This window comes from Egretta garzetta, unplaced genomic scaffold (assembly GCF_000687185.1).
Source record: "Egretta garzetta isolate BGI_Z169 unplaced genomic scaffold, ASM68718v1 scaffold615, whole genome shotgun sequence".
Lineage (NCBI taxonomy): Eukaryota > Metazoa > Chordata > Aves > Pelecaniformes > Ardeidae > Egretta > Egretta garzetta.
In genome coordinates, this window is record NW_009259857.1 from 422875 (window position 1) to 448646 (window position 25772).

At 36.1% G+C, this 25772-nt stretch overlaps 1 protein-coding gene across 3 annotated transcripts in view; it reads right to left on the reverse strand.

The window, feature by feature from the left end:
* FSTL5 (follistatin like 5) overlaps nucleotides 1-25772 on the reverse strand; it is a 310918-nt gene that overhangs the window by 63984 nt on the left and 221162 nt on the right. For all 3 annotated transcript variants that reach the window (XM_009639992.2, XM_009639990.2, XM_009639989.2), the window contains exons 7-9: nucleotides 11229-11349; nucleotides 3117-3278; nucleotides 893-1027 (exon numbers count right to left, since the gene is read on the reverse strand). In XM_009639992.2, the coding sequence (XP_009638287.1) occupies nucleotides 893-1027; nucleotides 3117-3278; nucleotides 11229-11349 (418 nt within the window). The remainder of the gene's footprint in view (nucleotides 1-892; nucleotides 1028-3116; nucleotides 3279-11228; nucleotides 11350-25772) is intronic.

A 25772-nucleotide genomic window follows, 5' to 3' on the forward strand; every position in this document is an offset into this window, starting at 1 on the left:
AATGCAATCAGACTCACTAGTGAAATAACTATCATTTTACTAGATATATTTCTAATGAATATGTAGCATTCATTAAAATAACAGATTTAAAAGAAAAAAAACAACAAAAAAAAGCAAAACCAGACGGGTGAAGTGTAAACTCAGGAATGGATTTTTCTGAGCAGAGGAAGGAAAGGGAAGGGAAAAGAAGTATCAAGGCAGACGAATGACAGGCAAACGGTTTATAAATCCCCACTACCATTCAACTGAGGATAAAGACAGCTACTTTTTGGTAGTGGTAGAGATTTCTTTGGCACATTGAACTCCCAACTTAGCAAGCGAGTGTGGTCACTGTTGCTCCGTATTTCTGGAGCACCACATTATCCAGGCACAAGACAGCATGGGCAGGCTGGAACTGATCTGGACCTGCTGAGCATGCCAGCAGGCGAGATCAGGCCCTGCGATGACTCTCATGTCACGAGGGCCAATTTGACTCTTGGTATAATCTCAAGAACATACAGGAAGAAAGACTGGAAAAGGTCTTCCTCACACCCTGCCACCAACCCCAGAAACCACACCAGGACTGGTGCTTTGCCTTATTTAGGCATCCAGCTCCTTTTATCCCTTCTTATTCCCTTCATATGCAACAAATCCGTCACAAGAAAACTATCCAAATTTTAACAGCAATGTGAAAAACATCAATTCACAGAATTAATCAGAGATTTCATTTTACTTTTAAATAAACTTCATATTATGCACTCTGCCTTCGGTGATTCTTGGTTATCAATTTTCTTTTTTTAATCAGTTATCTACGCATACCCATTTTAATTTATTTAATGTTCCATAGTTTTTAATACTGCTTTAATGTTTAAGTGAGGGCTACATGTATTTTTATACTTCTTATAATACTTACGGGTCTTTCGAGCAGAATCTTCTACAAAGAGAGAAGAAATGTCTTCATCCACCCCTGCTTCATTCTTTGCAATACAAGTATATGCTCCTGTATCTTCATAGCGCACATTGCTAATGTGAACCTCACTGCCATTTGCTGAAAGGAGAGGAAAAATTCAACATGCAGACATGCTACAGTGCTTTCAGATTATACATTCACAAGGCTTTCTCTGCTCATACTAATTAAACCATTTTCATTCCTGAGTTCATAACTTGGAGGCATGCCAAACTAATCCAAAGGTATTCAATTGGCTAGTGAATTACATGCACTATTATTCATCTCACAGATATTCAGAATACCTCAGCTGATTTTGCATTTCAGAGCTAAATGTCAGTCTGAGGTTTTATATATGTTTAAATGACTATGGTTGTCTTGAAAATCATGTAAATGTTATGGTTTTATTATGTTGCATTTGGTCAGTTGACACTGTATCTGGCTTTACACAAAATAACCCAGGTTTCCATAGAACATAACAGGCTAAAATTTCAACATAAATAATAACTTTAATACAATTATTTATTTCCAGTAACCAGAGGCACCTGGTTTTGGTTTTGTCTGAATAGAGTGTAATGACAGAAAAAACAGGTGCATTGGAATTTTACACCTACATCAGTGTAGGAACCTACAGAAACCACTTCAGGAGTTGTATGCCAGCTTGACTAGGAATGTCAACAAACAGTCCAGGTTTCACAGGCAAAGATCTTTTAAATAGCGTGATGTGAGTAATGATGTGACTAATGATTCATTGCATTTTAAGTATAGTACACCTTTTCAGCTGTAGGATCTGTTTTATAGATCCTTTGTAGGTATTCTAAAAAATGGACTAGAAGGGGCACAGGGTTATGGTGTAATAGTCCTGAAGCAAAATACACATTGAACTCCCAATTTAGCAAGTTGTACAGATAGTTTAACTAGAGAAAAACTCAGGGAAAATGCAACGAGATTTTAAAAAATTTATTTTAGGTAAGTACATTCAAGAAAATGGAATTAAATTTATTTTGCTTAGAGAAGAACTATTCTTATTTATTTATTATAAATATATGATACAGAGGTGAGAGGAAAAAAATTCCACTCAAATCCCTACAGGAGAAATTAACAGAATGCTGCTATGGAAGAGGAGTCCACCACTTTCTACTCATAGTGGAAAGTGTTTCTACAAGGCACTTTTGCACATACATCCAGGGGAGAGGGCCATGAAAGGACAGGGGACTATGACACCTATAGGGAAGGTAAGACTCTCTCCAGAGAAGCATTCGCTGTTCTGCCTGTCCCACAGTTTCTTACACTGCAGCCTGACTGCTGTCCTGTCCTAATACACATCTGCTTCTGCAGACCAATGAGAGAAGGTTTTGAAGGGAACACTGGCAGCACAAGTTGGTTTTGTTTTTTTTTTCCTATGGCTGATCAAAACTCACCAGAAGGACTGCAGGAGTTAGAAGGTTTTGTGCTGGGCAGGTTCATTGAATTTGCTAAGCCCTGAAGATTCATAGAAGGTTCAGAGACTGGGCTTTATTGTCAATTAAAAGTAAGATTTCCTTTTAGCTGCTTTTTTTTCTGTGCTGTGTCTTTGCACTCCCCTGTTCATCTGCTGAGACCCCTCAGAAAACAGCACATCCATTTCAGGTATTTCTCCTCCTGTCCCATCCACTGTCAGGTCCCTAAGTCTCACCAAGATTCTTATCAGTCAAAAAACCTCTGTTTTCAACTGAGCTGCAGTGAAGGTAAAGTTTGGCCCATGTTCTGATCTAAATTTAAATGTGGATTCATGAAAAATAACTACATTAATATAAATGCATTACAATAAATTTTTACAGAAAAAAGCATCGCTTCCCGATTTAAATATTAGTGTTGAATACTCATTGGATGTCATCAATTTAGTTGTAGTGACAAATTCTAATACTGGGTTGGGACTGGGTCTTGGGCTGCTTGCTCTACACAGAAACTGCACATTTTTGAGTAGAGAAGATCTTATTGGAATTTACTGGTAAACTTACCAGTAAGTACAGTCATTGTATTCTAACAAAGAGAAAGATATGTGTCTTGGGGAGTAACTGGAAGACATCTTCTGAAATGTTTCAGCTTAGACTTCAACCCTTGGTTAAAACTATGTAAAAGGACAGCTAGTACAGAAGCGATGTACTAACAAAGCATTTGCAGCCCATAGAAAATAAATATGCCCCTTTACCTTGAAGAGTTAGCTGTTTGGATAACTTCGGGGTGATATCAATTCCATTCTTCAGCCAACCAAGCTGTGGGTTGGGAATACCTTCCGCATGGCACCGGAGGCTAGCTGTCACGCCTGGCTCCCTTGCCTGGCTCTCTGGATAGACTCGGATGACTGGTGGAACTGAAGGCAGGAAAAAATTATAATTTAGTGGAGAAGAATACTATCTTAATTTTAAGAAAAATAATTATAAGCAATTCTAAAGGCTCCGGCAGCTATATATAACAACACATAGATGTGGTATTAGTCACATATTCAGTGACATTCAATGCTGAACTCTGTCACAGTAAAGTTATGAAGCAGAACGAACGTTCTAGGAGAAAAACCTCTTTTAGCTGCCTGTGATATCAATGAAAAAAGGCTCAAAAAGCCTGAATTATAAAATTCAGTCGTTTGGGGTTGAGTAATAAGCTTTTTATTTTTCCTTAAATTTCTTTATAAAGTATGAATAATGTACAACCAGTAAGTTATGATGTAATGTATGGAGATTGTAATTGTCCTATTTCACAAACCTTTTCTTTATCACTTCATCTCCACCTTTCCTCTCTCTCCAAAACACCTATCAGCAATCCATTTTACCTGTATGTATAAAACATATAATCACAGAACCACATAATGGTTGAAGTTGAAAGGGACCTCCAGAGGTCATCTTGTCCAGTGCCCTGCTCAAGCAGGGCCACCTAGAGCCAGTTGTCCAGGACCATATCTAGGTTTTAAAATATCTCCAAAGAGGGAGACTTTACCAGCTCTCTGGGCAACCTGTGCCAGTCCTCCGTCACCCTCACAGTATGTTTCCTAATGTTCAGACAGGACCTCCTGTATCCAGGATACCATTTGCCTTCTTTACCACATGGCCAAATTGTTGGCTCATGTTCAACCTGGTGTCCGTCAGGACCCCCAGATCCTTTTCTGCCAAGCTGCTTTCCACTTGGGTGGCCCGCAGCGTATATTGGTGCATGGGGTTGTTCTTCCCCAGGTGCAGGACTTTGCCCTTCTCCTTGTTGCACTTCACGAGGTTCTGGCTGGTCCACTTCTCCAGCCTGTCAAGCTCCCTCTGAATGGCAGCATGACCCCCTGGGGGACCAGCCATTCCTCCCCGTCTGGTGTCATCATGTTAAACAGAACATTTACAAGACTAGTCTTCTGAGTTTCATTATTAGCAAAATATAAGAATTACTGACATTGCTTTTCCAAGTTTTGGAAACTTGCTGCAGTATATGTTTACGAACTAAAAAGCTGCTACATACCAGAGAGAGGATTTATGACATCACAGCGGACATATTCTCCTATTGGTAATCAATGGTTAAGCCAGATTTTGTTTAGATCAATAATTGTTGATCTTATCTTTAATTATGTGCAGAATGAACTTGCTTGAGGTTGTTTCTAACAATAAAAAAATTAACTGTAATGAAGGTTAAAACCAGCATATTTCCTATTCTCCAAAGGTTTGTTTAATGCAACTTTAAAAATGTGGAATACTTAGCTGGTGTCACAAAACACAGCTGGGTAGAGGATGAAGTATCAGCTGATAATGAAAGAAGATAACAAGATCAAAAATTAACTGTGTCTATTTTGGCACGAGATTAAATATTTTCAAATGCTATCCAACTGTTTACAAGAAATGTCCCAGCATGATGTCCTATTAGAGCACAAAAATACCTCAGATTTCTACATTGCAAGGAATACACAAATGCACTACATCTCAGATAAGATGCGAAAATCAGTAGGTTTCAGGGATATTTTAAACCCAGTTAGAGATTAAGGTCTTTTCAAATAACATACACAAAAAATTACACATAACCCCAATATGCAAACTGCAAAGATGTAATAAAAGAACATGGAAGAGGATTAAAAATGTGAAAATTATGGCTGCTAATTGCTTAGACTACCAGCTGAGAGCAAGAGCATATAAAAACCAGGAATTTAAGGTTTCTATTGAGTTTCTAGAAGGGACTTTGCTTTTATGGATGCAGATCTCTACTTTTCATCTCAAGCCTGACATTCCCATTCCTGTTCCCACTCCACTTCTTCCCTGTTCTGTCTCCTCTTCCATAGGTTCTGTATGCTCCGTACTGAGACCTTGCCTTCCCCACTGTGTTCCTCATAGTGAGCCCCACTTGATGGCATGCTCAGATGGCCCAAAGCTCTTTCTGAGGCCTCAGCTCCCAGTCTTACTCTGCCTCATTTCCTAGGGACCAATTTTCATGTCTGCCCTGTTTAGCATTTCCTGACAGAAGGTCCTTTAGTGGCCTACCCCATATTGCAGATTTCCCACTGCATCAAAGCCAGATAGTTTATTTCTCCACCTTGCCTCAAGAAGAGCAAAGGGCTACATTTCATCAGAGAGAGGATTGCCATCATTTAACGCTCTCAATCATCTCTGCAACACAAAAAACTTTTAGGACCAATAGTAAAGCATTGCAACTCATTATATTCTGACCACTTAGGATATTTCTTGTCTCTTTTGTGTTAGTGAAATATTCTCATTGCATATAAAATTTTATGGGAATTTAACTACCACACCTTGACAGACTTCTACTGAGTGCATGTGAAGAGAAATTTTCTAAGAGTCCAATTTTGGAGAATTTTTACTGAATAGAAAAAGGAATGTATTAGTTTAGCTTTGGCAAAAGGCAGGTGATGTATTTGGGGCAACTTTCTAGCAAAGTTTTAGAAAATATTAAAACTGAAATCAAATACTTCCTAAATAAACAAACAAAATCAAACCCTGCATCACATAATGCTATTGTTGCTAAATTAACTACTCGAGGGTCAGGGGATGTGAAGGTGAGGACCTGCTCAAGTGAAAGCAAGTCTGAGTTTTCTTCTACTATCCCATATTTCTGTAGTAGCTCCTGTTCCCTTTAGCAGGTTTTTCCCAGACAGAGGTACTTGCATGACACTAGAGTTTATTTCTTGCCCTATCTTTCACATATTTGCTGCCATTTCCCACTTTCCTCAGCAAATCCTCAGCAAATCCGTGTATGATAGGTTATCTATACAACTAGATACAACAACCTAAGTTTTTCAATTCTTGTTTTGTATTATATTTTTAAATTTCGTATTACCTTGGAGCCTACTTGTAATATGTCCGCAAGAACTGTGCAATTGAGGCATGCAGGCAATTCAAATATTAGTGCAGTATGGGCTCGGTCTAAAAAATTAATTTGATATGACAAGTTTGTATCAAACACTTTCTGTTCATTTCAATCACTTTTGTTGTGTAACTGACCACAGATATTAGCAGAAAGCAAATTTTAAGTACTCAAATAATATGACTGTTCCTACTGACTTTCAAAAAGGTATGTTCTGATATATTAATCTAAAGAAGTCTAATTTAGAAGGGAGAGTTCATTACGTCAGTTAAAAGGGAAAGGGACAGAAAGCATTGCATGACTGTATTCAGCAGAAGCATATATATGTAATTGAATGAATCCTATATTTCTTATCATTCTGTTCAAAAAGCCATGTGAGACTGTTTGTTCCAAATATGGTGAATATGTAACTATTTGATACATCTTACAATTGCGATAAAATCCACTGAAGATTATTTCAGTCAGGTTTAATGGGGAAAAAAAGAAAAAGGAAAAAAAAAAAAAAAAGAGAAAATAGTCTCATCAAGCTGCCTGGAATCCAGGGAGAATGTATGTGTTTAAGAAAGAAATATATATAGTAAACTAGGTTCTTCTACTGCTGTATATAACTCTTCTTTCTGACTAAACTGAAATATTTTGTTTGGAAAAACAAAGGTGGTAAACAATTCTTTAGACACTATAAATCACTGATGTATATCTGGCTGAAGGTCTGGACTCTCTTTTCTTTACCTTAAGGTACCAAAACATTTGGGTTTTTCAGTAGGCCTTTTGTCTTGGAACTAAGGTGGGGAAAATTCTTGTCACTTCTCTGGAAAAGGACTTGCCTTGTAAATCAACGTGAAAGCTCAGCGAGAAGGATAACATTGTTAATACATAAACAGAAAGAAAAATGTCACATTGGTGCTATGTGTATATTAAGTTGATTTGTAACATGTACCATAAACTCATATAATTTTTAGAGCAGGTTTGAATTTGAAGGTAGTCTTCCCTTTTTTTTATAATATGGCTAATGACATTTTGTTTATTGTCTAGAAACACCTTTCCAAAAGTGAAACTCCTCAAATTTACACTTTGAAAAATCTAGGCTATGACATGTATATGCTTGTAAAATAGAAAAACTGAGTTATAAAAACCATTAAATTTAAACTAATCTCAGTATCATGTCTATAACTGCCACAGTGATCAATAATACTAACACCTCTGGTTGCAGACAGCATAGATCTGTAGCTTGATAAACACCAAGTTAATGAGAAAATGTAACATTTCTAGGTATTTCAGTTTTTTCAATAGCAATTTTCAAGGCTTTTTTTTGTACCAGATGTAGATATCACATTCACGCAATCCTAGAACAGTAATAACAAGAAAGAGTAATCATTGTTAATAATGCTTCTTTAACACTTCAGTTAACAGACAATAATGTAAACATAAAGAAAAAGATCTTGGTTTATTATTCAAATTCTTTTTTCACTTAACTGATATATACACCTGTGTTGTCTTAAATAGCTGAATATTAAAACATAAAGGGGTTAACTGAATATATTAATCTAAGGGCATTTTAGAGACAGGTGGCCCACTACCAAATACAACAACCCATCATACAACAACCCATATTACAAGAATATTTAAGTTTGTTACAATTTTTTTGCTTTGGCCACTGTTTACTACTTTGTTTGGAAGAACTCTGTCAGCATTCCCCTATAAATTTCTGAATGGCTGCTGTGGAAAAAAACCCACAGGCTAATAAACAAGCAAAAGGGAAATGATACAAATCTTTCTGAAATACAAATTAAGTAAAGACAGATTTTAATGAACAAATTATGGAGCTGATATTATAAATAGTTTATGGGATACTGAATTACATAGCTCCTCTTCATCTTCAGTGCTACTAAGACCACCACATATACCTATCATTATCTGAGAATAGATTTTCTAATTCATGGGGTTTATGACATGTGATGTATACAACTGTAAACGAAAAATACCTGATGGATTGAATTTCAATATGACAGATGGGGGAGGTGGGGGGGGGCGGCGGGAATCAAAATGAGAGCTTCAGACATATATTCTCAGAATCATACAGTCACAAAATTATATAGTTTGAAATTTTTAGTATTATGTAAATGCTAATAATTAGCATTTAATTAAATGGTTACTCCTGCACCATTACAACTTTGTATTTTGGGTGATTTTTACAGTTTATATGAAAAAGGGTTAAATACCACCATATTATTATATTGCTTACAATATTTAATTTACCATAGTATTTGTGTAAGACTAGACTGAATTTTCTCACCATAAACCACGTCTTTTACAGTGCAGATTATCTGCATTGTTAAGACTCCAAAGGAAGGTCATCATCCCTTAGTAATGTACTGGGCAATTAAAAACTAAAAATTTTCCTGAAGATTTTAATCTTAAAAGAGAAATAAATCAAAACTATATATAGATATAATATTTGCAAACTAGTAGATGTAAAATATATAAATATTTTTGCTAAAAATACATAGATTTATACAAATGGAAATCAAGAAAGGACTTAAAATCTAATTACATTGTTTTCATTGAACCTTCACGGTAGATCTTTGTGATCAATGGAACCTCATTATCTCATTAACCTTCTGTCTGACTCTCCTGTTAATACAAGTATCATTATATTAATTAGTCATTATCACAGCTACAAGAACTGACCATCATGCCTGTGCTTAGGAAGGTTACTGTTTAGAAGTACAGATCTAAACTGTGGAAGTGCTGTTAATTTGACCTTTAATCTCAATGGTTTTAACTCCCTTTATCCACAATACACACAGCAAACGATCCTATTCCTCAAAGGGACTCCTTTCTCCTCTTCCTCACACCCCAAAAAATCAACATGCAAAATGTTGGAAGGTATCACTCCAGTGCCAACTTGTGGAACAGCAGCCATCTGAGCAGAGCAAGTATGGACTAGTAATTTTGTCTGGACAACTTTAAATTTATATGATTGATACAGAGCAGCAACAGCAGTGATTGCCTTTGGCATCATAAAGGTTTACAGTAGTTTCCAGATCAAATATACAAATTCCTGTCAGACACTTCATCACCAGAAAAATCTACAGTTGTCCTCCTTCACCTATCCCAAATTATGTTGATTTTCTAGTCCTGAGAAAAACCTCTTCAGATTAAGTGGTGTTTTGCCTCACTGTGTGCTGAACTCAGCCAAACATGAAGAATCCTAGTATTTTAACTGTTGCAAACTTCTTCAGGTTTATTAGCACACTGGAATAGGTTGGGAACATGTTGACAAGAATACAATTTTTTTAGTAAATTAGGATAAACCAGAACACATGAAACAGAGGAGGAGAGAGTTGGTCAAGAACCTTCTACTGTGCCCAACTGGCCAATAATTCTGCTGTCTGCAGGAATTAAAATACTAGTGAACTACGCTTCAGTCTTCCCACTAGTTTAGCTAGTATTTGCCACCTGACTTTTTAAATGACAGAAAAGAATTCTTGAAGAAAAATTTGAAGGAGGAAAATATGTTGATGCCATGTATTAACTCAGGCAGGACACTCCATTTGTAAAGTGTGTGAGAGTGGGGGAGAAACTGGAAAAAAAATAATTGAGATGGATAGATAGATATTCTAAGCCAGTTTCCTGGAGAAGCACAATGGCAGAGACAACCTGTTAAGAAAACTGCAAACAAGCACTAAATATCAAAGTCATTTGAAGTCTGAAGGATATTAACAACAGAAATTTGGGGAAAAAAGGCTATTAAAAGAAAAATGAATCTTACTAAAAGACAAGTAAAATAATCTTGGAAGCTGCATTTGGTGTGAATATCAATGAAAGATATGAATATCAGAAAACATTTCAGCATTTTTGGATAACAAATATCAAGAAAAGTCAATTATAATAGGAGTTTATTCAACTGACTAACAATGAAACAAAGAATGATGGCAATGGCAGTGGCCAAGAAACTAGGTCTAGAATATACTTCAGGAGAAAGTTAGAACCTGTTAATGCAAAGTAAATTTGCAGGAGAAGGTTGAGTTCAAACATGATTCTGGATTGGAGTAGGTATCAACAATACTGGCAGTTTAATGGGGAAAGGTAGACTTAAGAGTTAAAGACAAATATGAGCATTCGAATAACAGGAAAACACAAGGTCACTCAAACACCGCCCCCCCACCCCACTCCCCCATTAAACCTCATTGGGGACAAAGTACAGTGGGACCCTTGGACCCTTCGTCAGGAGGAGAACAACAATTTAGAAAAAAATAACACACAGCAAAAAGAACTAGGAGAGGGTACTATGGTTCAAGAGAAAGGAAAGGCCTACTTCCAGGGCACCAGTAAAAACTGCAGTTAAGTTTTGTCCAAGTACAGAGTTCAGAAAAGTAGTCCTTAGAACTTGAACAGATGGAGGAAAACTTAAAGATCAAGATTTCAAATCCAGATCAGTTAATCTGCTAAAAACATGGTTAGATTTCAAAATAGTAAATGTGAATTTAGAAGCCTATGTCAATTACAAAACTTTTAGGGTAGTGCATTTCGTTAATCTTATACAAAATGCAACATTCTTAACACAAATGACCTATACACTTATTTTCCTAATATGTTCTCCAGAATTACTGAATTAATACTAAAACCTACTTTATCTGTATTAATGTATGTCTATATAAAACCACTTCTTATTCTGCAGATAACATGCTAAACATCCTCACAGGTGAACAGTTCACAGTGAAGAGGAAGTCCTCTGGACTACATCTTTAGTGCTTTAAATAACTATTATCCATTTGGATGTAATAAACTAAAATGATTATGTTTTATTGTTTAGAAAGATTATTTATAGGAGAAAAATAAGGAAAAATAATTGTATCACCCTTTCTGTTAAGAATGTAACACAATACAAAAAAAGTAAAACAGCAGTAACAGATCTGCTCAACAAAATCCAAATCTAAGTCTCTTATGACTTGGTAATTTAAACATTTTTTCTTACCGTTCACTTGAAGAATATGAGTTTGATAGAGCTTATCATAGCCATCAGCATAGCAGGTGTAATTTCCCATATGAGTTGTGGTAACCTTAGTAATGTACAAGGACCCATCATCCCCAAAATCCTACCGGGAAAGATTAAAAACAAGGTTATCATAATTATACCTGCATGTCTACAGTAATTATGCTCGTCATCTTGGCAACAAAGCTGTGATGTAAATATCTAACACAACAAATATTAAACCAGAATAGCTGACAGTAATCTGAAACCCAAATATTATATCTGTGAATGGCAAAGTTATTTGATCTTGCCACATATACTGTGTCTATAAAAGAAAACATGACTTTTATTTTAACAATTAGTTAAACTCTGTGTAAGTAATATGATTGTTTATTTAGCTGTGATAGTTATTTACAGAAGAAAAGCTATTTAGGATTGGATCTGATCAGATGGAAAAACTAAATCTCTGCACCATTTAACAAAGTAAATGACATCCTGTGGAATTTGGTCATCCTTTGAAATGAGCAGATACACAGAAAAAAACCTCCTCACTATTCTCGAAGTTTGAGTCACTGTTTTTATCTTTATCCTTTTATATATCTTTAATTGGCATATATGTTCCACTGGATTAGACTGCAAAATCTGACCCTTATTTTGATTCCCAGTTCAATTCTCAGTTCAACTTTAGTTAATAAAATAACATTTAAAATTTACAAGTTGTAAACTATGCCAATTATTGTAAAAATGCATGGAACAATTAACAGTCACTGTTTTATTTTTAGTTGTTATTTTTCATGTCTGCAAGGACCACCGTAGTCCGATCCAGGTTCTTCCAGTCTACATCTCATAGATTCTGAAGTACTTGTACAAATCTTTCTAGGAGCTGGTTTTTTACATTATATTCTACTCTTTCCTTTGTCAAGGACGCTTCTTAACAATTGATATCTTTTCAGTCTCACCTAGCAATCTTTTTATTGTTATATATGCAGTGTATTTACATAAAACAGTGATTAAATTATTTAAGCAAAGAATATAAAATAGAAATGTAAAACTAGGAAAAATGTCTTTCAGTCTCGTAGATAATTTCTGCTATAAAATATTTAATTCAGAAATTAAAGCATATAAACTAATATGAAAAACATGCAAAACACAGTCACTGTTTCATACTAGGAAAAAGTATGCTGGATCTTCCATGGCATGTAGGTCCGCCCCTGTTCCTGAAGGGAACCCATGCTCTATAATCATATGCCTAATGTTAATATAGTCTATCAAACTCAGCTACCTTTCTTGTGTATTAAAAAGCTGTTTCAAATCTTCTCAGTATTCTCATGTATATGATACAGCTTTTTTTTAAATTTTTATCCTAAAGTTATTCATGGTCAGCTTGTAGCCCTTTTATATTCCTTAACACAGTCTCTAAAATAGCCTTTAAAATCTTTAAATAACTTAAAATATCCTCTCCTTCTGATTAACCACAGGACACGGTACTATAAAATACACACGTACACACACACATTATGATTATATGCAACACAAATATTCACACACAGGCTCACAGTATCCAACAGGTGTGTGATTCATTAGAATAGGGACAAGCACCAAGCTGCAATATCTATGTCTCATCAGATTCAGTGATTCATTACAGAAGCACTACTTTTGTAAATGGATTTCAGGGATCTGGTATTCTCAAGGCAAGTGTTACTGGTAAAAACCATAGCAAAGATGACTTTCACTACATCAGCCTCTTCCAGTTGTGTTTCATGAGGTCCCATGCCCCACTCAGCAGCAGGCCCATATTTTCCCTAGTCCCTAGTTCCTTTTACTGCTGCTATAAGCCCGGAAGCCCTGTAGAAGACCTTCTTGCTGTCCTTCATGTCCATCACCAAATTCAATTTCAGGTGGGCTTTGGCTTTCCTAACCCTTCACATTCAAATAGCATCTCTATGTTCTTCCTGGGTTACCTGTCCTTGCTTCCACCTTTCTTCCTTTGTATTCGAGTTCTGTCAGGAGATCCCCGTTCATTAACACAGACCTCTGGCTGCCTTTGATTTCCTGTTCATTGTGACAGACCATTCTTAAGGAGGAGGTGATCCTTGAAAATCAACTAGCTCTCTTAGACCCCTCTTCTTTCCAGCTTGGTCTCTTATGGGATTCTTCCAAGCATGCCCTTGAACAGGCCAAAGTCTACTCTCCTGAAATCTAGGGTTGTGCTCCTGCTTTTTGCCTTGCCTCCTTGACTCTACCATCTCATAGTCACTGCACCCAAGGTTGCCCTGACCTTTATATTCCCAACCAGTTACTCTTTCTTTGCAAGCATGAGGTCCAGTAGATCATTTCCTTTTGCTGCCTCCTCTATTGTGCGTGTTAACATCATGACTATCTAAGATACCAGGCTCAAACGAGAGGTAAACGTTAAGGCATTATAAAAATGTTCTTCTGGTCCAACTAAATTGTATACAACCCTAGGGAATAATCAAAAATCTGCTGATGTTAGAGCAAAAGGAATTACTACTGTTCAAGGTGAACAGCCACTGCATTGCTTAGCTTTTCATCAGCTACTTATGTGATTATATAACAAAAAGACCTGATAAAATTGAACCCTGTAACAGGACAGTGTTGACTAAATCATGTCTGAATTGCCGATTTTCTGAACTCTTCAAGTTAATCATACTTTAGAGTCTGACCAAACATACCATTTATGAAAAAAACAAGAGCATCTATACAAGTGACATAAGAACTTTATAAACACATGTACTCAGACTAGTGAAATCTTCTGTGATACAACCACATTGCTGTACTTTCTCTTTTCATAGTTAGACTCGGGCATCTTTCTTTTCTCCTTTTCCATCATTAAGCTTAAAATTTTACAGGAGCTGGATACAAGGAAACATCTGAATTACTGACATATCTCCAAACAACAGCATAAAGCTCAAAGTAAATTCTTCTGTTCTACGTGTCAATGATAGAATAGATTATGAGCTCTGGAAATCTCTGAAACTCTCTCCTTGGTTCTCCTTTGTAATCAACCCTGTTTGTAACTGACTGTGACAAAGGGGAAAAAAAAAAAAAAAGAAAAAAATTGTCGTAGTTCAATGAAGGTGGTTGTGCAAAAAACTGTCCCCTCAAACCTAGCACAGTTTTCCCTGGGTTCAGCTTATCCTTTTTGGATATCCTTAATGTATGCTTTCTTTGTTATCAATGAAAGAGAAAAAAAAAAGTAATTTAAAAAAGTGTTTAAATATGCATCATACTATTGAACCAAAACATTTTTAGAAGCACATCTTTCCTTATACCATAAAACATCTCTACTAGTGTTGCATTCCTGTCCTGGTTTCAGCTTGGACAAGAGCAAATTTTCTTCCTAGTAGCTGGCACAGTGCTGTGTTTTGGATTTAGTAGTAGAAAAAGGTTGGTAACTCACTGATGGTCTAGTTGTTGCTAAGCAGTGCTTACACAAGTCAAGGACTTTTTCAGCTTCCCCTGCTCTGCCCGGTGCACAAGAAGCTGGGAGGGAGCACAGCAGGACAGCTGACCCCGACTGGCCCAAGGGCTATGCCAGACCATAGGACATTATGCTCACTATATAAATGAGGGGAGTTGGCCGGGGGCAGCAATCACAGCTCAGGGACTGGCTGGGCATCAGTCAGTGGGTGGTGAGCAGTTGCAACCCTTGTTTTTCCTGGGTTTTGTTTCCCTCTCTCTCTCATTGTTTTCCTTTTCATTACAATTTATTCTTATATTTTATTTTCTTTCAATGATTAAACTGTTCTTATCTTGACCCATGAGTTTTCTTACTTTTTCTCTTCAGATTCTCTCCCCCACCCCACCGGGGAGGCGGGGGAGGGTGAGCAAGCAGCTGTGTCGTGCTTGGCTGTCAACTGGGGTTAAAACATCACAACTCCATATTGCATTTGTACCAAGTTCACCAGTTTAAATAGGGATAATGGCCAGATATCACTGAAGCAGAATTCTTGCAGCAAAGAGACTGAAGCTGCAGTTACATGAAGTATTACAGATCATCATCTTGATACATCATCTTGAGTTTAAGCAAGAACATGTAATTTAAGGAATTCTTTGGCTGAAATTCCCCTAAGCCTTTACATATATATATTCTGCACCTGTCCCAGAACTACTGTAATGTCTGTGGAGCTCTAAAGGTTCATCTCCCTGTATCAAGGGGAGGAAAAATTCTACATTAACTCAGAGATGCCGTTTCTCTTAAGCTCTTGAGTTAAACTAGCCTCCAGTTTATTTAAAAAATAAGGCAATGTTGAGGTCCTTGGTATCACACATCAGAGACAAGCAGCAGATCATTCTTTCCTCCATTGTTCTGTAAAAATTATTGAGGTCCAGTAGAGCATTTCCTTGTGTTCTACTTGTGTATGTTCAATTTTGTAGCTGGCAAGGAAAATGTACCACAAACATACCAAAGGGTTCAGGTAACATATAACAATGAACGCTTGCATACTGATCGTAGTTTTAGCTATACACATGACTTTATTGCCTGAGTGTGTGAATCAGTCTGCAAAACCATTTACCGTTGTTCCATAGCAAGTTACCACTGAAGAAATACATTTTTTAAAAACTTGAGAGTGAACCTACAAGGAGATTACTTAGGAGATAGTTCATGTTTATCAAATCTAATTAGAAAACCTCTAAGGAAGAAATTCTACAATTTGTATTTACCTAGCTTCCCTATTATGAAATCTAAATTTATGTTGCTGTAATTTAATTCCATTGCATATTGCCCTACCTAAAAAGCAATTGGAGAAAAACTTTTGGTAGTTTTTTCTTTTTTGATTACAACAAAACTCACATTTAGCCTGTTATCCACTATAACTTCTAGATGTTTAATTTAAACAATTATTTAGATTGTATGCTGATACAAGGGATAACTTTAAGCTGATTTTCCTAAATGCAAAACATTGCCCTTTTCCTTGCTGGATGATTTCCTATACTTTTCCAGTTATTTCTTTAGTCTAAATTAGTGCTATTTTCAAACACAGTTGCAGCCCTTCATAAATTGGTGGCATCTAGATAACATTTCCTGAGATTAAAAGGTGTAAACGTCTGTACTAAAATCAAGAAATAGTGTATCTGTGCTATTTCCTCTATCCAGAAGGCCTGTCACTATACTACAGAAGGAAATTTAACAGTTGGCAGTTGGCATTGAGTAAATTGGAACATGCCAACTGGAATATTCTCTACCCAATCCTATAACCGATAGTGCCAGGGAAGAGGTCTTATGGGAGAGACCATAGGAACATGCAAGACACTCAATGTGTACACAGGGGACAACTCCAATGAGAAATTAAGACACTCAAGAAAAGTGAACCAAAGAGACATTTGGGGGATCTCATGCCCCAACCTCAGGACTGTACATGACTCAGATGGACCTGCTATGCTGACCTGTGCAACTGGACAGAGCCACCTTCCAGGCCACAAAATGAGCTGCCACACTCACCCACCCCACTCTAGCTTCTCTCCTGGACTGCACAGTTTCTCAGGTGGAACAGGAGAGTTGCATAATTCATGAAACCACGTGTATCTGTGATTAAAGTGTTTTGGTATCCAAGCCCACTTAACCTCTGTGCTGTCAGTTTGGTCCTAAAAGGCAACATCCCAGCAGAAAACATTTTGTTCCTTTTTGCCTTTATATTTGTAGAATTCTTATATGCATCATGTTAAAATCAACTCAATCTTTGTTTCTTCACAAACTTTGTAAGCTTCTCTATACATTCCTCAAATTCACAGAACAGTCTGTCAAAACCTTTTAAAAACAGAAAATACAGCTATAATATCTCACTCAGGGAGTCTGTAAGCTGCACATTAAAAGAATTTTGATAAAAAAATATTACTATATTCTGCCTAATTCTTACATTCTATCCTTTGAATGTTATCAATGACAAAATACTGGGCTAGATAAAGCTCTGGTTCATTATGACTATTCTTCCATGATCTCACTTACTACTTTCCCAATTTATTGGGATTTTTTTTTTTCAGTCCTCACTGCATTACTTTCCAGTTTTTCGTCTTTCCCAGAGAACATTAAGTCAGTGATTTTATGTTCGCATTTCACTCAAGGTGCCTTTCACTATAACATCTTCAGTCTTCTAATAGACTGAAATTTAAACATGAAAATTGAAGTCTAGACAAACTTCCCTTTAAATTTTCAGTTTTCTTTCCAAAATCCCTAAATATACTAAGAATATTTATTTAGAAAACATAGTTCTCACTGTATTTCTTCACCCAAAGGTGTTTGGGCAACGAAATTTCACATTGCACAACTCTGTGCTTCAGATGATTCTGCCTTTCTTAAGATAATTATAGCTTTCTGTATCAGCACTTCAGTTACACAGACAATATTTCTACCAGGTCTTCAATCTGCCATTATATAAGTTACCACTACAAAAAAAAAAAAAAAAAAAAAAAAAAGGAAAAAAGAACCCCCTTTAATGCTTACTTTTAAACTTTGATTATGTGAACCAATACAACTATATTTCCTTTCAAAAAACTCCACCTGAATAGCTCCAGCGGTCTTCCTAGGTGGATTAAAAAATCATTATCTCTTTCCGAAGTGTACGAAGCAGTAAGTTCAATTAACTTTTTTCTCCTTACTAGCTAAACATATGTTTTCAAAGTGTTGCTCTTCAAGTTATTAGTGAAAGAATGAAGAACGACTCTTCAGAAGAGCCACACTAGAGGTACTTACACTTCATCTTGCAAATGGCTAATATTATTGCTGCCTAAATTTTGCCTAATCTCTGCCAAAGGTATTTGTGAACAAATAGGACATCGGATGGAGTGTATTAACATTTAACTGCTACAATGCAGTCTGGAGACTATAATTTAACGTTCCTTCTGCTAAGTCATTAGATATTGCTTTGAAGCACACTTACCTGTTCCAGGCCTTTGCCTGATTCACTGTAGCGTGATGATATCTTTAGGTACTATAGCTATTTTCTACATAAACGTATGTCTGTGTTACGGCTTCTCCCTTCTTTTTCATAGAAACCATGGATAAAACATCCCTGTGGCTATTTTACTCCAAGACATCAGTATTTCAAATAGGATTCCCGCACAACATAGCAATTTTATCACTCAGAGTTTGGGGTTTATGGATGAGGGCTTTTTGTTGTGGTGGTAGGTTTGGGTATTTTTGTTGTTTGGTTTGGGTTTTTTACAACTACAAAACAAATGTCCCTAGTTTATTGTTATACCGAGTTCAATGTCTGTTTTGTTAATGAAAGCAAACAATTCAATACAAAGAGAACGGAATGTTCTAAGCAGCATTTGGAAAGGGATGGTGAAGTATAGACAGTTCTTTGACACTAAATGTTGACATATATTTAGTGTTTTATAGAATAAATCACAAGCTAAGTCACTGAAAAACCCTGCATCCATACAGGCATCATTGAACCAGAACCTCCAAACATCAACAGCAATACATATAGAACAGGGGTTTTTTACCTTTTGAAAAAAATATTTCATGACCCTAAAAACATTGCTACAAGCTCAATTTTTGTTAAATAGACTACTGTTCAAATAGAAATGGCATGGTACTTGTACAATTAAATTGAGAAACTCTAATTATTTTTGTCATGCATGAAAAAGATAGAATTGAACAATTATTTTAACAATGATTCCACTGCAACACTGTTCTGTTGAAGGACTTGACATTTAAGAATCATTATACGTGTCATGAATAAAGAGTAAAGGAATATGGAAAGAAAACATTCATTTGACAATGAATCTTTGCTTAGTTGTCTTAGTGTTAATACAACAGAAACCTAAGGTGATTTTTGTTTATAAATCAATAATTATTTCCTTTGGTTTTATAGCTTGCTTTCATATGCTAATTCTTTGCATATGAGAGAATCTATGATCATTTGCCTGCACTTCTTCATTAGCAGCTCTAGAAAGACTGCTGCCAGCTCTCCCCACAGGAGAATGTATAATGAAACAGACTGCTTGAATTTCTTCATCACCATAGAGACTAAGATTTTTTTTCTGTTTTGGTTTGTGGGGCTTTTTTAAACCACAGTTAATTTACTGTCAATATAGTGCTTTCTTAAATAATTTTTTTTTTGCTTTGTATAAAAAACCCTCTGTACTACAAATCTTGAGTATTCTCTCATCTAGAAATCACAACCTTCCCCCCAAAAAAATCTCCCCCAAAATGAAAAATACCACATCTTTATTTTCCTTTTCACTCATTGCATCCCCACTGTTCCCTGCCCAAATCTCACTTGCAACACATAACTGAGAATTCAGTTCAGAAAATTGAATTAGGAATGCAGTTTAGATTTAGGTAATGTGAAGCCATTAATGCCAAATATGACAAAAGACTTCTTTTTTTAAATCAGAAAACATGACTGTTCTAGAAAAGAAGGCCTAACTCCCTCAGAAAATAACTTTTGATCTAGTGCTTAGAGTCCCAAGTAACACATAGGTTAAATCATTAATGTACATAATTAGGACTTGGTACCTGGGTCTTTCACATTCTGAGTGATCCAAAGGGTTCATCTTGAACTCAAAAAATAGGAAAAAATAGGAAATAAATGTTTTTGTTGTTGTTGTTGTTGTTTGGTGGGCTTTTTATTATAATTTTCTTTCTGTTTTTTTATGTGTTTTTGTTGTTGTTGTTGTTTGGTGGGCTTTTTATTACTTTGGGCGTTTTTTTTTACTCTTGTAATTTTTTAAGCCTAGATGATAATGTTCTGAGCAGCATTTCAGCCTCACCTTTTCACACAGAGCTCCAAACATTTTCTAAAACTGAACATATTGTATTTAAGAGATCTATGAACTGGTTAAGAATCTTCTTTTGAAATTTCCCCTCTGTAAGCTCAGTTTCTGACAGCTGATGAATTCTATGTGTTTTTCCTGGAACACCAGCAAGCTCCAGTACCTCAACATTAGTACATAGTAAAAAGTCATTTTTATGCACCATAGTTTACACGTACACACTTTCACAGTACTGATTTTATGGCGTCTGTTTCATGTAGGTCAGAAGAAACAATTGATTCAATCTTCTTATGGCATTAACATTTTCAACTTCTATACACACTTTCACAGTACTGTTACACAGTTTCATGTAGGTCAGAAGAAACAATTGATACAATCTTCTTATGGCATTAACATTTTCAACTTCTAAAGAACTTCAAAATATTACTTTTAACTTCAAAACTCCACACTGTTGAAAGGAAAAGAAAAAGGAAGAAGAAGCAGCAAAAGGAGGATGAAGAAAAAGAGAGAAAAGAAAGACAAAAAGATAATAAGGAAAATAATAAGAGAAGAATACAGGAATGAAGACTTGAGAACTGAAGATGTGAATTCTTAGTTACATTATCCTCAGACAGAAAAAAATAAAAGTACTGGGTCCTTAATAAATGGAATTAGCAAGTATGAAATATTTTGAACTAATAGCTTTTTGATTACATATGAAACCTGTATTTCTATTTGCAGTCTTTGACAAACATAAAGCACAGAAGAAAATTATATTGGTTGGTATCTTTTTTACTGATGGTTAATAATGTAAACACTGTAACACTATTATACAAGCTCAATGATAATGACAACACAATTTAGGTGGGGATTTTCCCCCCCTCCTTTTTAAAGAAAAATCTTGATTTTCTTATGGGAAAAGGAAAAAAAAAATCATGTGTCTCTGAACTGATCAGGAAAATAATTTTGCATTGGTCTGCTATGGAAAGGCTGTATCAATAATGACAGCCATCTAGATATTTTCAAAACAATGGTGGTTTGTTTGTAAAACACAGCCAGCACACATAATCCCTTTGTTTCCCCTAAACATCCACCCATGCTTTCTACATTTGATTTCAGTCGACTCATGGAAGCACCAGTAATACTAATGTTGCATTTTTGTTCGTATTTTACATACGTATTTTTCAGCATCTGTAACTGAGAGGACACAGAGAATAGAAAACTTTTTGAGAGTTATGGAAACATTTTAAAAAATAATTATTGATGCATGCTTGGTTTGCCAGATGAATTCAGCTCAGGCTTTTCAAGCTAATGTCAATTTTACAACTCCACCTTTCCAAGTAATCGGTTTCTCTGTTCATGTTGGCACAGCAATGCAACTCTGCTATTTGCTATTGCATGTCAGGAAGAAATTAAATTGTATAAAGAAATCTGAGAATAATTGCATTTGGCACAAATCCAAGATTTTAAAAGTTCTTCTTCTAGCTCAAGAGGGAAAACGAAACCTAAATTTTCTAAGTGCAAATTTTACATACCTTCTCCCAATCTCATATTTTACAGCTGCAATAAGAACAAATCATGAATCTAGTGTAAAATCACTGTTTGAAGAACCAGCCTGACAGACAATTGTAAATCAAGTCAAAGCTTAAAGACAGAAAGAACACAGAGCAATACAGTAAGTAGCAGGATAGTATATATGGTAGAAAGTGACAGGATCTTAAAAGAAACTCTACTCTGAAGAATGTAACACCAGACAATTGTTCGTGGTTATTAATGCAGGCTAACTTTAGTCAAGGGAAATTAATCTTCCTAAGCTTCCTTTACAGTCAGTTGGGAAAGCTAAAGGTAGCAAAATCCTTTCATGGGACAGTTCAGTGAATTTGTCTTTACTCATTGCTTTGAGTTACCATATACCCCTCTCTGCTGACCATGGAAACAAACTTCCGAGCTACAATTAGACACTGTAAGAATTTAATTGGTCCCTCTGTTTCCTGACACTGGGGAAACTGGGGGAAAAAAAAGAGAAGTCATTTTTACAAGGGTATTTTTCAGCACAGTAAGGGATCCTCACTTGCACCACTCTACTGCTAATGGAGAAAAAGGTGATCATCCAGTGAGTACTTCCAAATCTAGGTAAATCTCAGATTTTGAAGAAGTCTTCATCCATACCTACCTAAGCTTGTCTTACAAATGGTCAATGCCTCTTCCTGAAATAGGACACTGTAATGCACGAGCCCTGACCACAAGTTGAATTGAACAGAATTTGTCTGTATTTACCAAATCTGAGAAAAATTTTATTTCTATGACTATAAATGAAGAGACTAACCCGGTATGTACTTAAATAAGTAGAGATGTGTGATTTTTCCTTTATTTTCTTGGCTACAGTAAGGACTGCAGTTTCACTTCATGAGGAAATAGTAACATCTAATAAATGGCAACATCCATTATTCTATAGAAAACATGCAGCAGCTTTGTTCTTTTCAAACTATGTCAGTGGATTAAAGATTGGTTTTGCTATTTTGAAACCTAATGTTACAAGTTTCCTAAGAACCTGAAGAAGGACCACACAGAAAAGTGCCCCTCACTCTTAGATCACCAGGGAGAATAACAACTTCACCTTATACATAGTCGTGGAAAGAGAATTTGGATCTTGTATATTGGAGATACAGTCTAGACATAAGTGACAGGTTTGCCAAAGTACTTGAGCTCTTGAGGCTAGCCATAAAACATCACTAATCTTTTACTTCCCCAAACCCTCTATAACATGCTATCTTGCTATGAATCTGCAATAATGACTGCAAATTTATTTAGACATTTAAAATCTCCAACTGAGTAGATACAACTTATTTAAAATGGAAATGTCAGAATGCTCTGATACTTTTATTGGTTCATGTTACACACAGAGATCTTCAGAATGACTCACATACCATTTAACTTCTACTCCTTTTTAACACAACAAATTGTTATATAATCAGATTTAATCAGATACAGCTATCTGACATTTGTTTCTCATATATTTTTCAATTTATCATCATAAGAGTGACATGAATTTATAATAATTACCCGATTACCACAGTTTATTACAATTCCCCCAAACAGTTCTTTTTTTTTTTAATTGGCTTTGATTGTACATGTATTTATTATTACACTCCAAGACAGATCTGCAAAAAGAAACTAGCTTTGCACTCTGCAGTTTACTTGTGGCAGCACACATCCCAAGTGATATCTAAGTCCTAGGAGGCCCCAAAGAAGCAGAAGTACTGACACAATTTATGCTTTAAGGTACCTCAATTTGGGGTCAGATTTGTGGAATGAGCTTGGCAGGAGCATCCCCATTTCTACTTTCTTTCTTTAAACACATTTTATTTGTAGGAAGAGTGCAAAGAAATCATTGAATACTTCCTAAATTTCCTGATTCTAAAAGCATCGACTCTTCATAATTACAGTGGGATAAGATTGAACTTATTTTCAATCACTTAGCTTACAAGCACATTTGTTTTAAATTTTTAAAGTTTACTGGAGATTTTGATCTTCCTATTGCATAAAATACTGGGTTTCATCTTTAGTTTCATGAGTACAAACCCCTTTCCTTATGTTGGCAATAATTCACATCTTTGATTCCTGAAGTGCCCTCATCTTAAAGCAATAGAAGTCACTTATTTTATTTCACAGATACAAATTTCTCAGGGTGTTTCCTAACCTCAAGAGAATCTACACACAGTACAAAAGTAACCCTTTAAACTTTCATATTACTAAAGTTATCATCCAATTTTCATCCAGTCCATCCCACGTATTTCTGTACTACCCAGGAGTGAGACAGATAGGCAGGCCGAGTGTCTCCAAGCTTTATGCAGTCTGCAAAAGCTCTGCAGGATAAATTTTGTTTTATTACAAACTACCCTGTATAGACGTGATCAACCAACCAACCAACGGGCAACAAAATACCTTGTCAAACACATACAGCTTTCAAATATCTTGCAGACAAAACTACCTAAACCAAAAAAGATAGAGATTGGCAGGGAACCTCCTACTACGTGACAGCTGAAGAGGAGATGCAGAGATGTCCTGGTTTCAGCTTGGACAAGAGCAAATTTTCTTCCTAGTAGCTGGCACAGTGCTGTGTTTTGGATTTAGTAGTAGAAAAAGGTTGGTAACACACTGATGGTTTAGTTGTTGCTGATCAGTGCTTACACCAGTCGAGGACTTTTTCAGCTTCCCCTGCTCTGCCCGGTGCACAAGAAGCTGGGAGGGGGCACAGCCGGGACAGCTGACCCCAACTGGCCCAAGGGCTATGCCAGACCATAGGACGTCATGCTCAGTGTATAAGCCAGGGGGATTTGGCTGGAGGGCAGTGACCGCAGCTCCGGGACTGGCTGGGTGTCAGTCAGCGGGCGGTGAGCAGTTGCATCACTTGTTTTTGCTGGGTTTTGTTTCTCTCTCTCTTGTTGTTTCCCTTTTCATTACAATTTATTCTTATTATTTTATTTTATTCTATTTCAATTATTAAACCGTTCTTATCTTGACCCATGAGTTTTCTTACTTTTGCTTTTCAGATTCTCTCCCCCATCGCACTGGGGGGGAGGGTGAGCAAGTGGCTGTGTGGTGCTTGGTTGCCCATTGGGGCTTAACCATGACAGGGGAAGAAAAGAAAAAATAGACCTAGTACCTTCAAACCTGATTTTGAAAATCAGAATGACTCATTTTAGGTTATTCTTAGGGCACAAGGGAGAAAAAAGCATATCGTAAACTTGAATAGTTTTCTTTAAGATGATCTCATTTTCTATGTGGCATTGATGTATGATCTCCAGACAACAGCAGAGAGAAAATAGGGCCAGTCACACCCATTGCTGGGGTTATCAATACAGGGCCATTTGTGTCAGTTTGTTATCAAGTATGTTATATAAGAAGCTGGCGCATACATGCTTAGAAAGACTTTGAATGGAAATCCTATACAAAAGATGTTTATATACTGTATATATATATCTGAATACATAAAACAAAGTGAGTGACAGCTGTCCACTGTTATCCTTTGCTCTTTGCTTATAAAATCAAAATATCGAGAGCTTGAATGCTAGCGCTTCACTTAACAAGGGTCCAGCCCAGACTGACACATTCAATACTCATAAAAATATTTTTCTTAGAGCCTTTTAATCAAACAGCAAATTCCAGTCAACTTGAACTAAGCGCTTAACCTGAACTATGAGCTAGAGTACAATGAGCAAAGGCTAAATTATAGTAATAAAAAATTGAAAGCTGAGACAATTTACATTTAATACCAATCTTAGTTATCTGCAAGCATCACACACATTGTCTTTGCTCAAACCGCTAAGACAACATGACATGTTCATCTGCCTAATCTTTTATCACAAGAAAGCTTTACTAGGCAAGATCAATTCCTTGATGTCAATGAAAGAAAAGACACTTCAGTATCATTGGCAGCAACCTCAAGACCTTCACCGCAACCACTGAAGCTAGTTATAAAGGAACACTTTTTGCTTTTTTTCTTCTCCCCTCTCTACATAAATGAATTGTGATAATACTTTTTAGTTATAGCCTTCGTATCCTCTGGTCATGGTTTCTGATCAGGTAAACTGTAAGCTATTGCAAGAAGAACCTGGTACAAAACAAGATAAATTACAGAGTTCAGAAAATTGTCTGTTAAAAAGTTTCAGCATGTGTTGCCACTGACAAACATATTTTCTAGACCTGTACCAAGTACGACTCCTGTTATTTTACTAATACAAAGCCAAGATGTTATGTAAAGTTAACAAGCCTACAGGTATCATATATTTTGATGGTTGTTCATATACAAGTACAATAGCA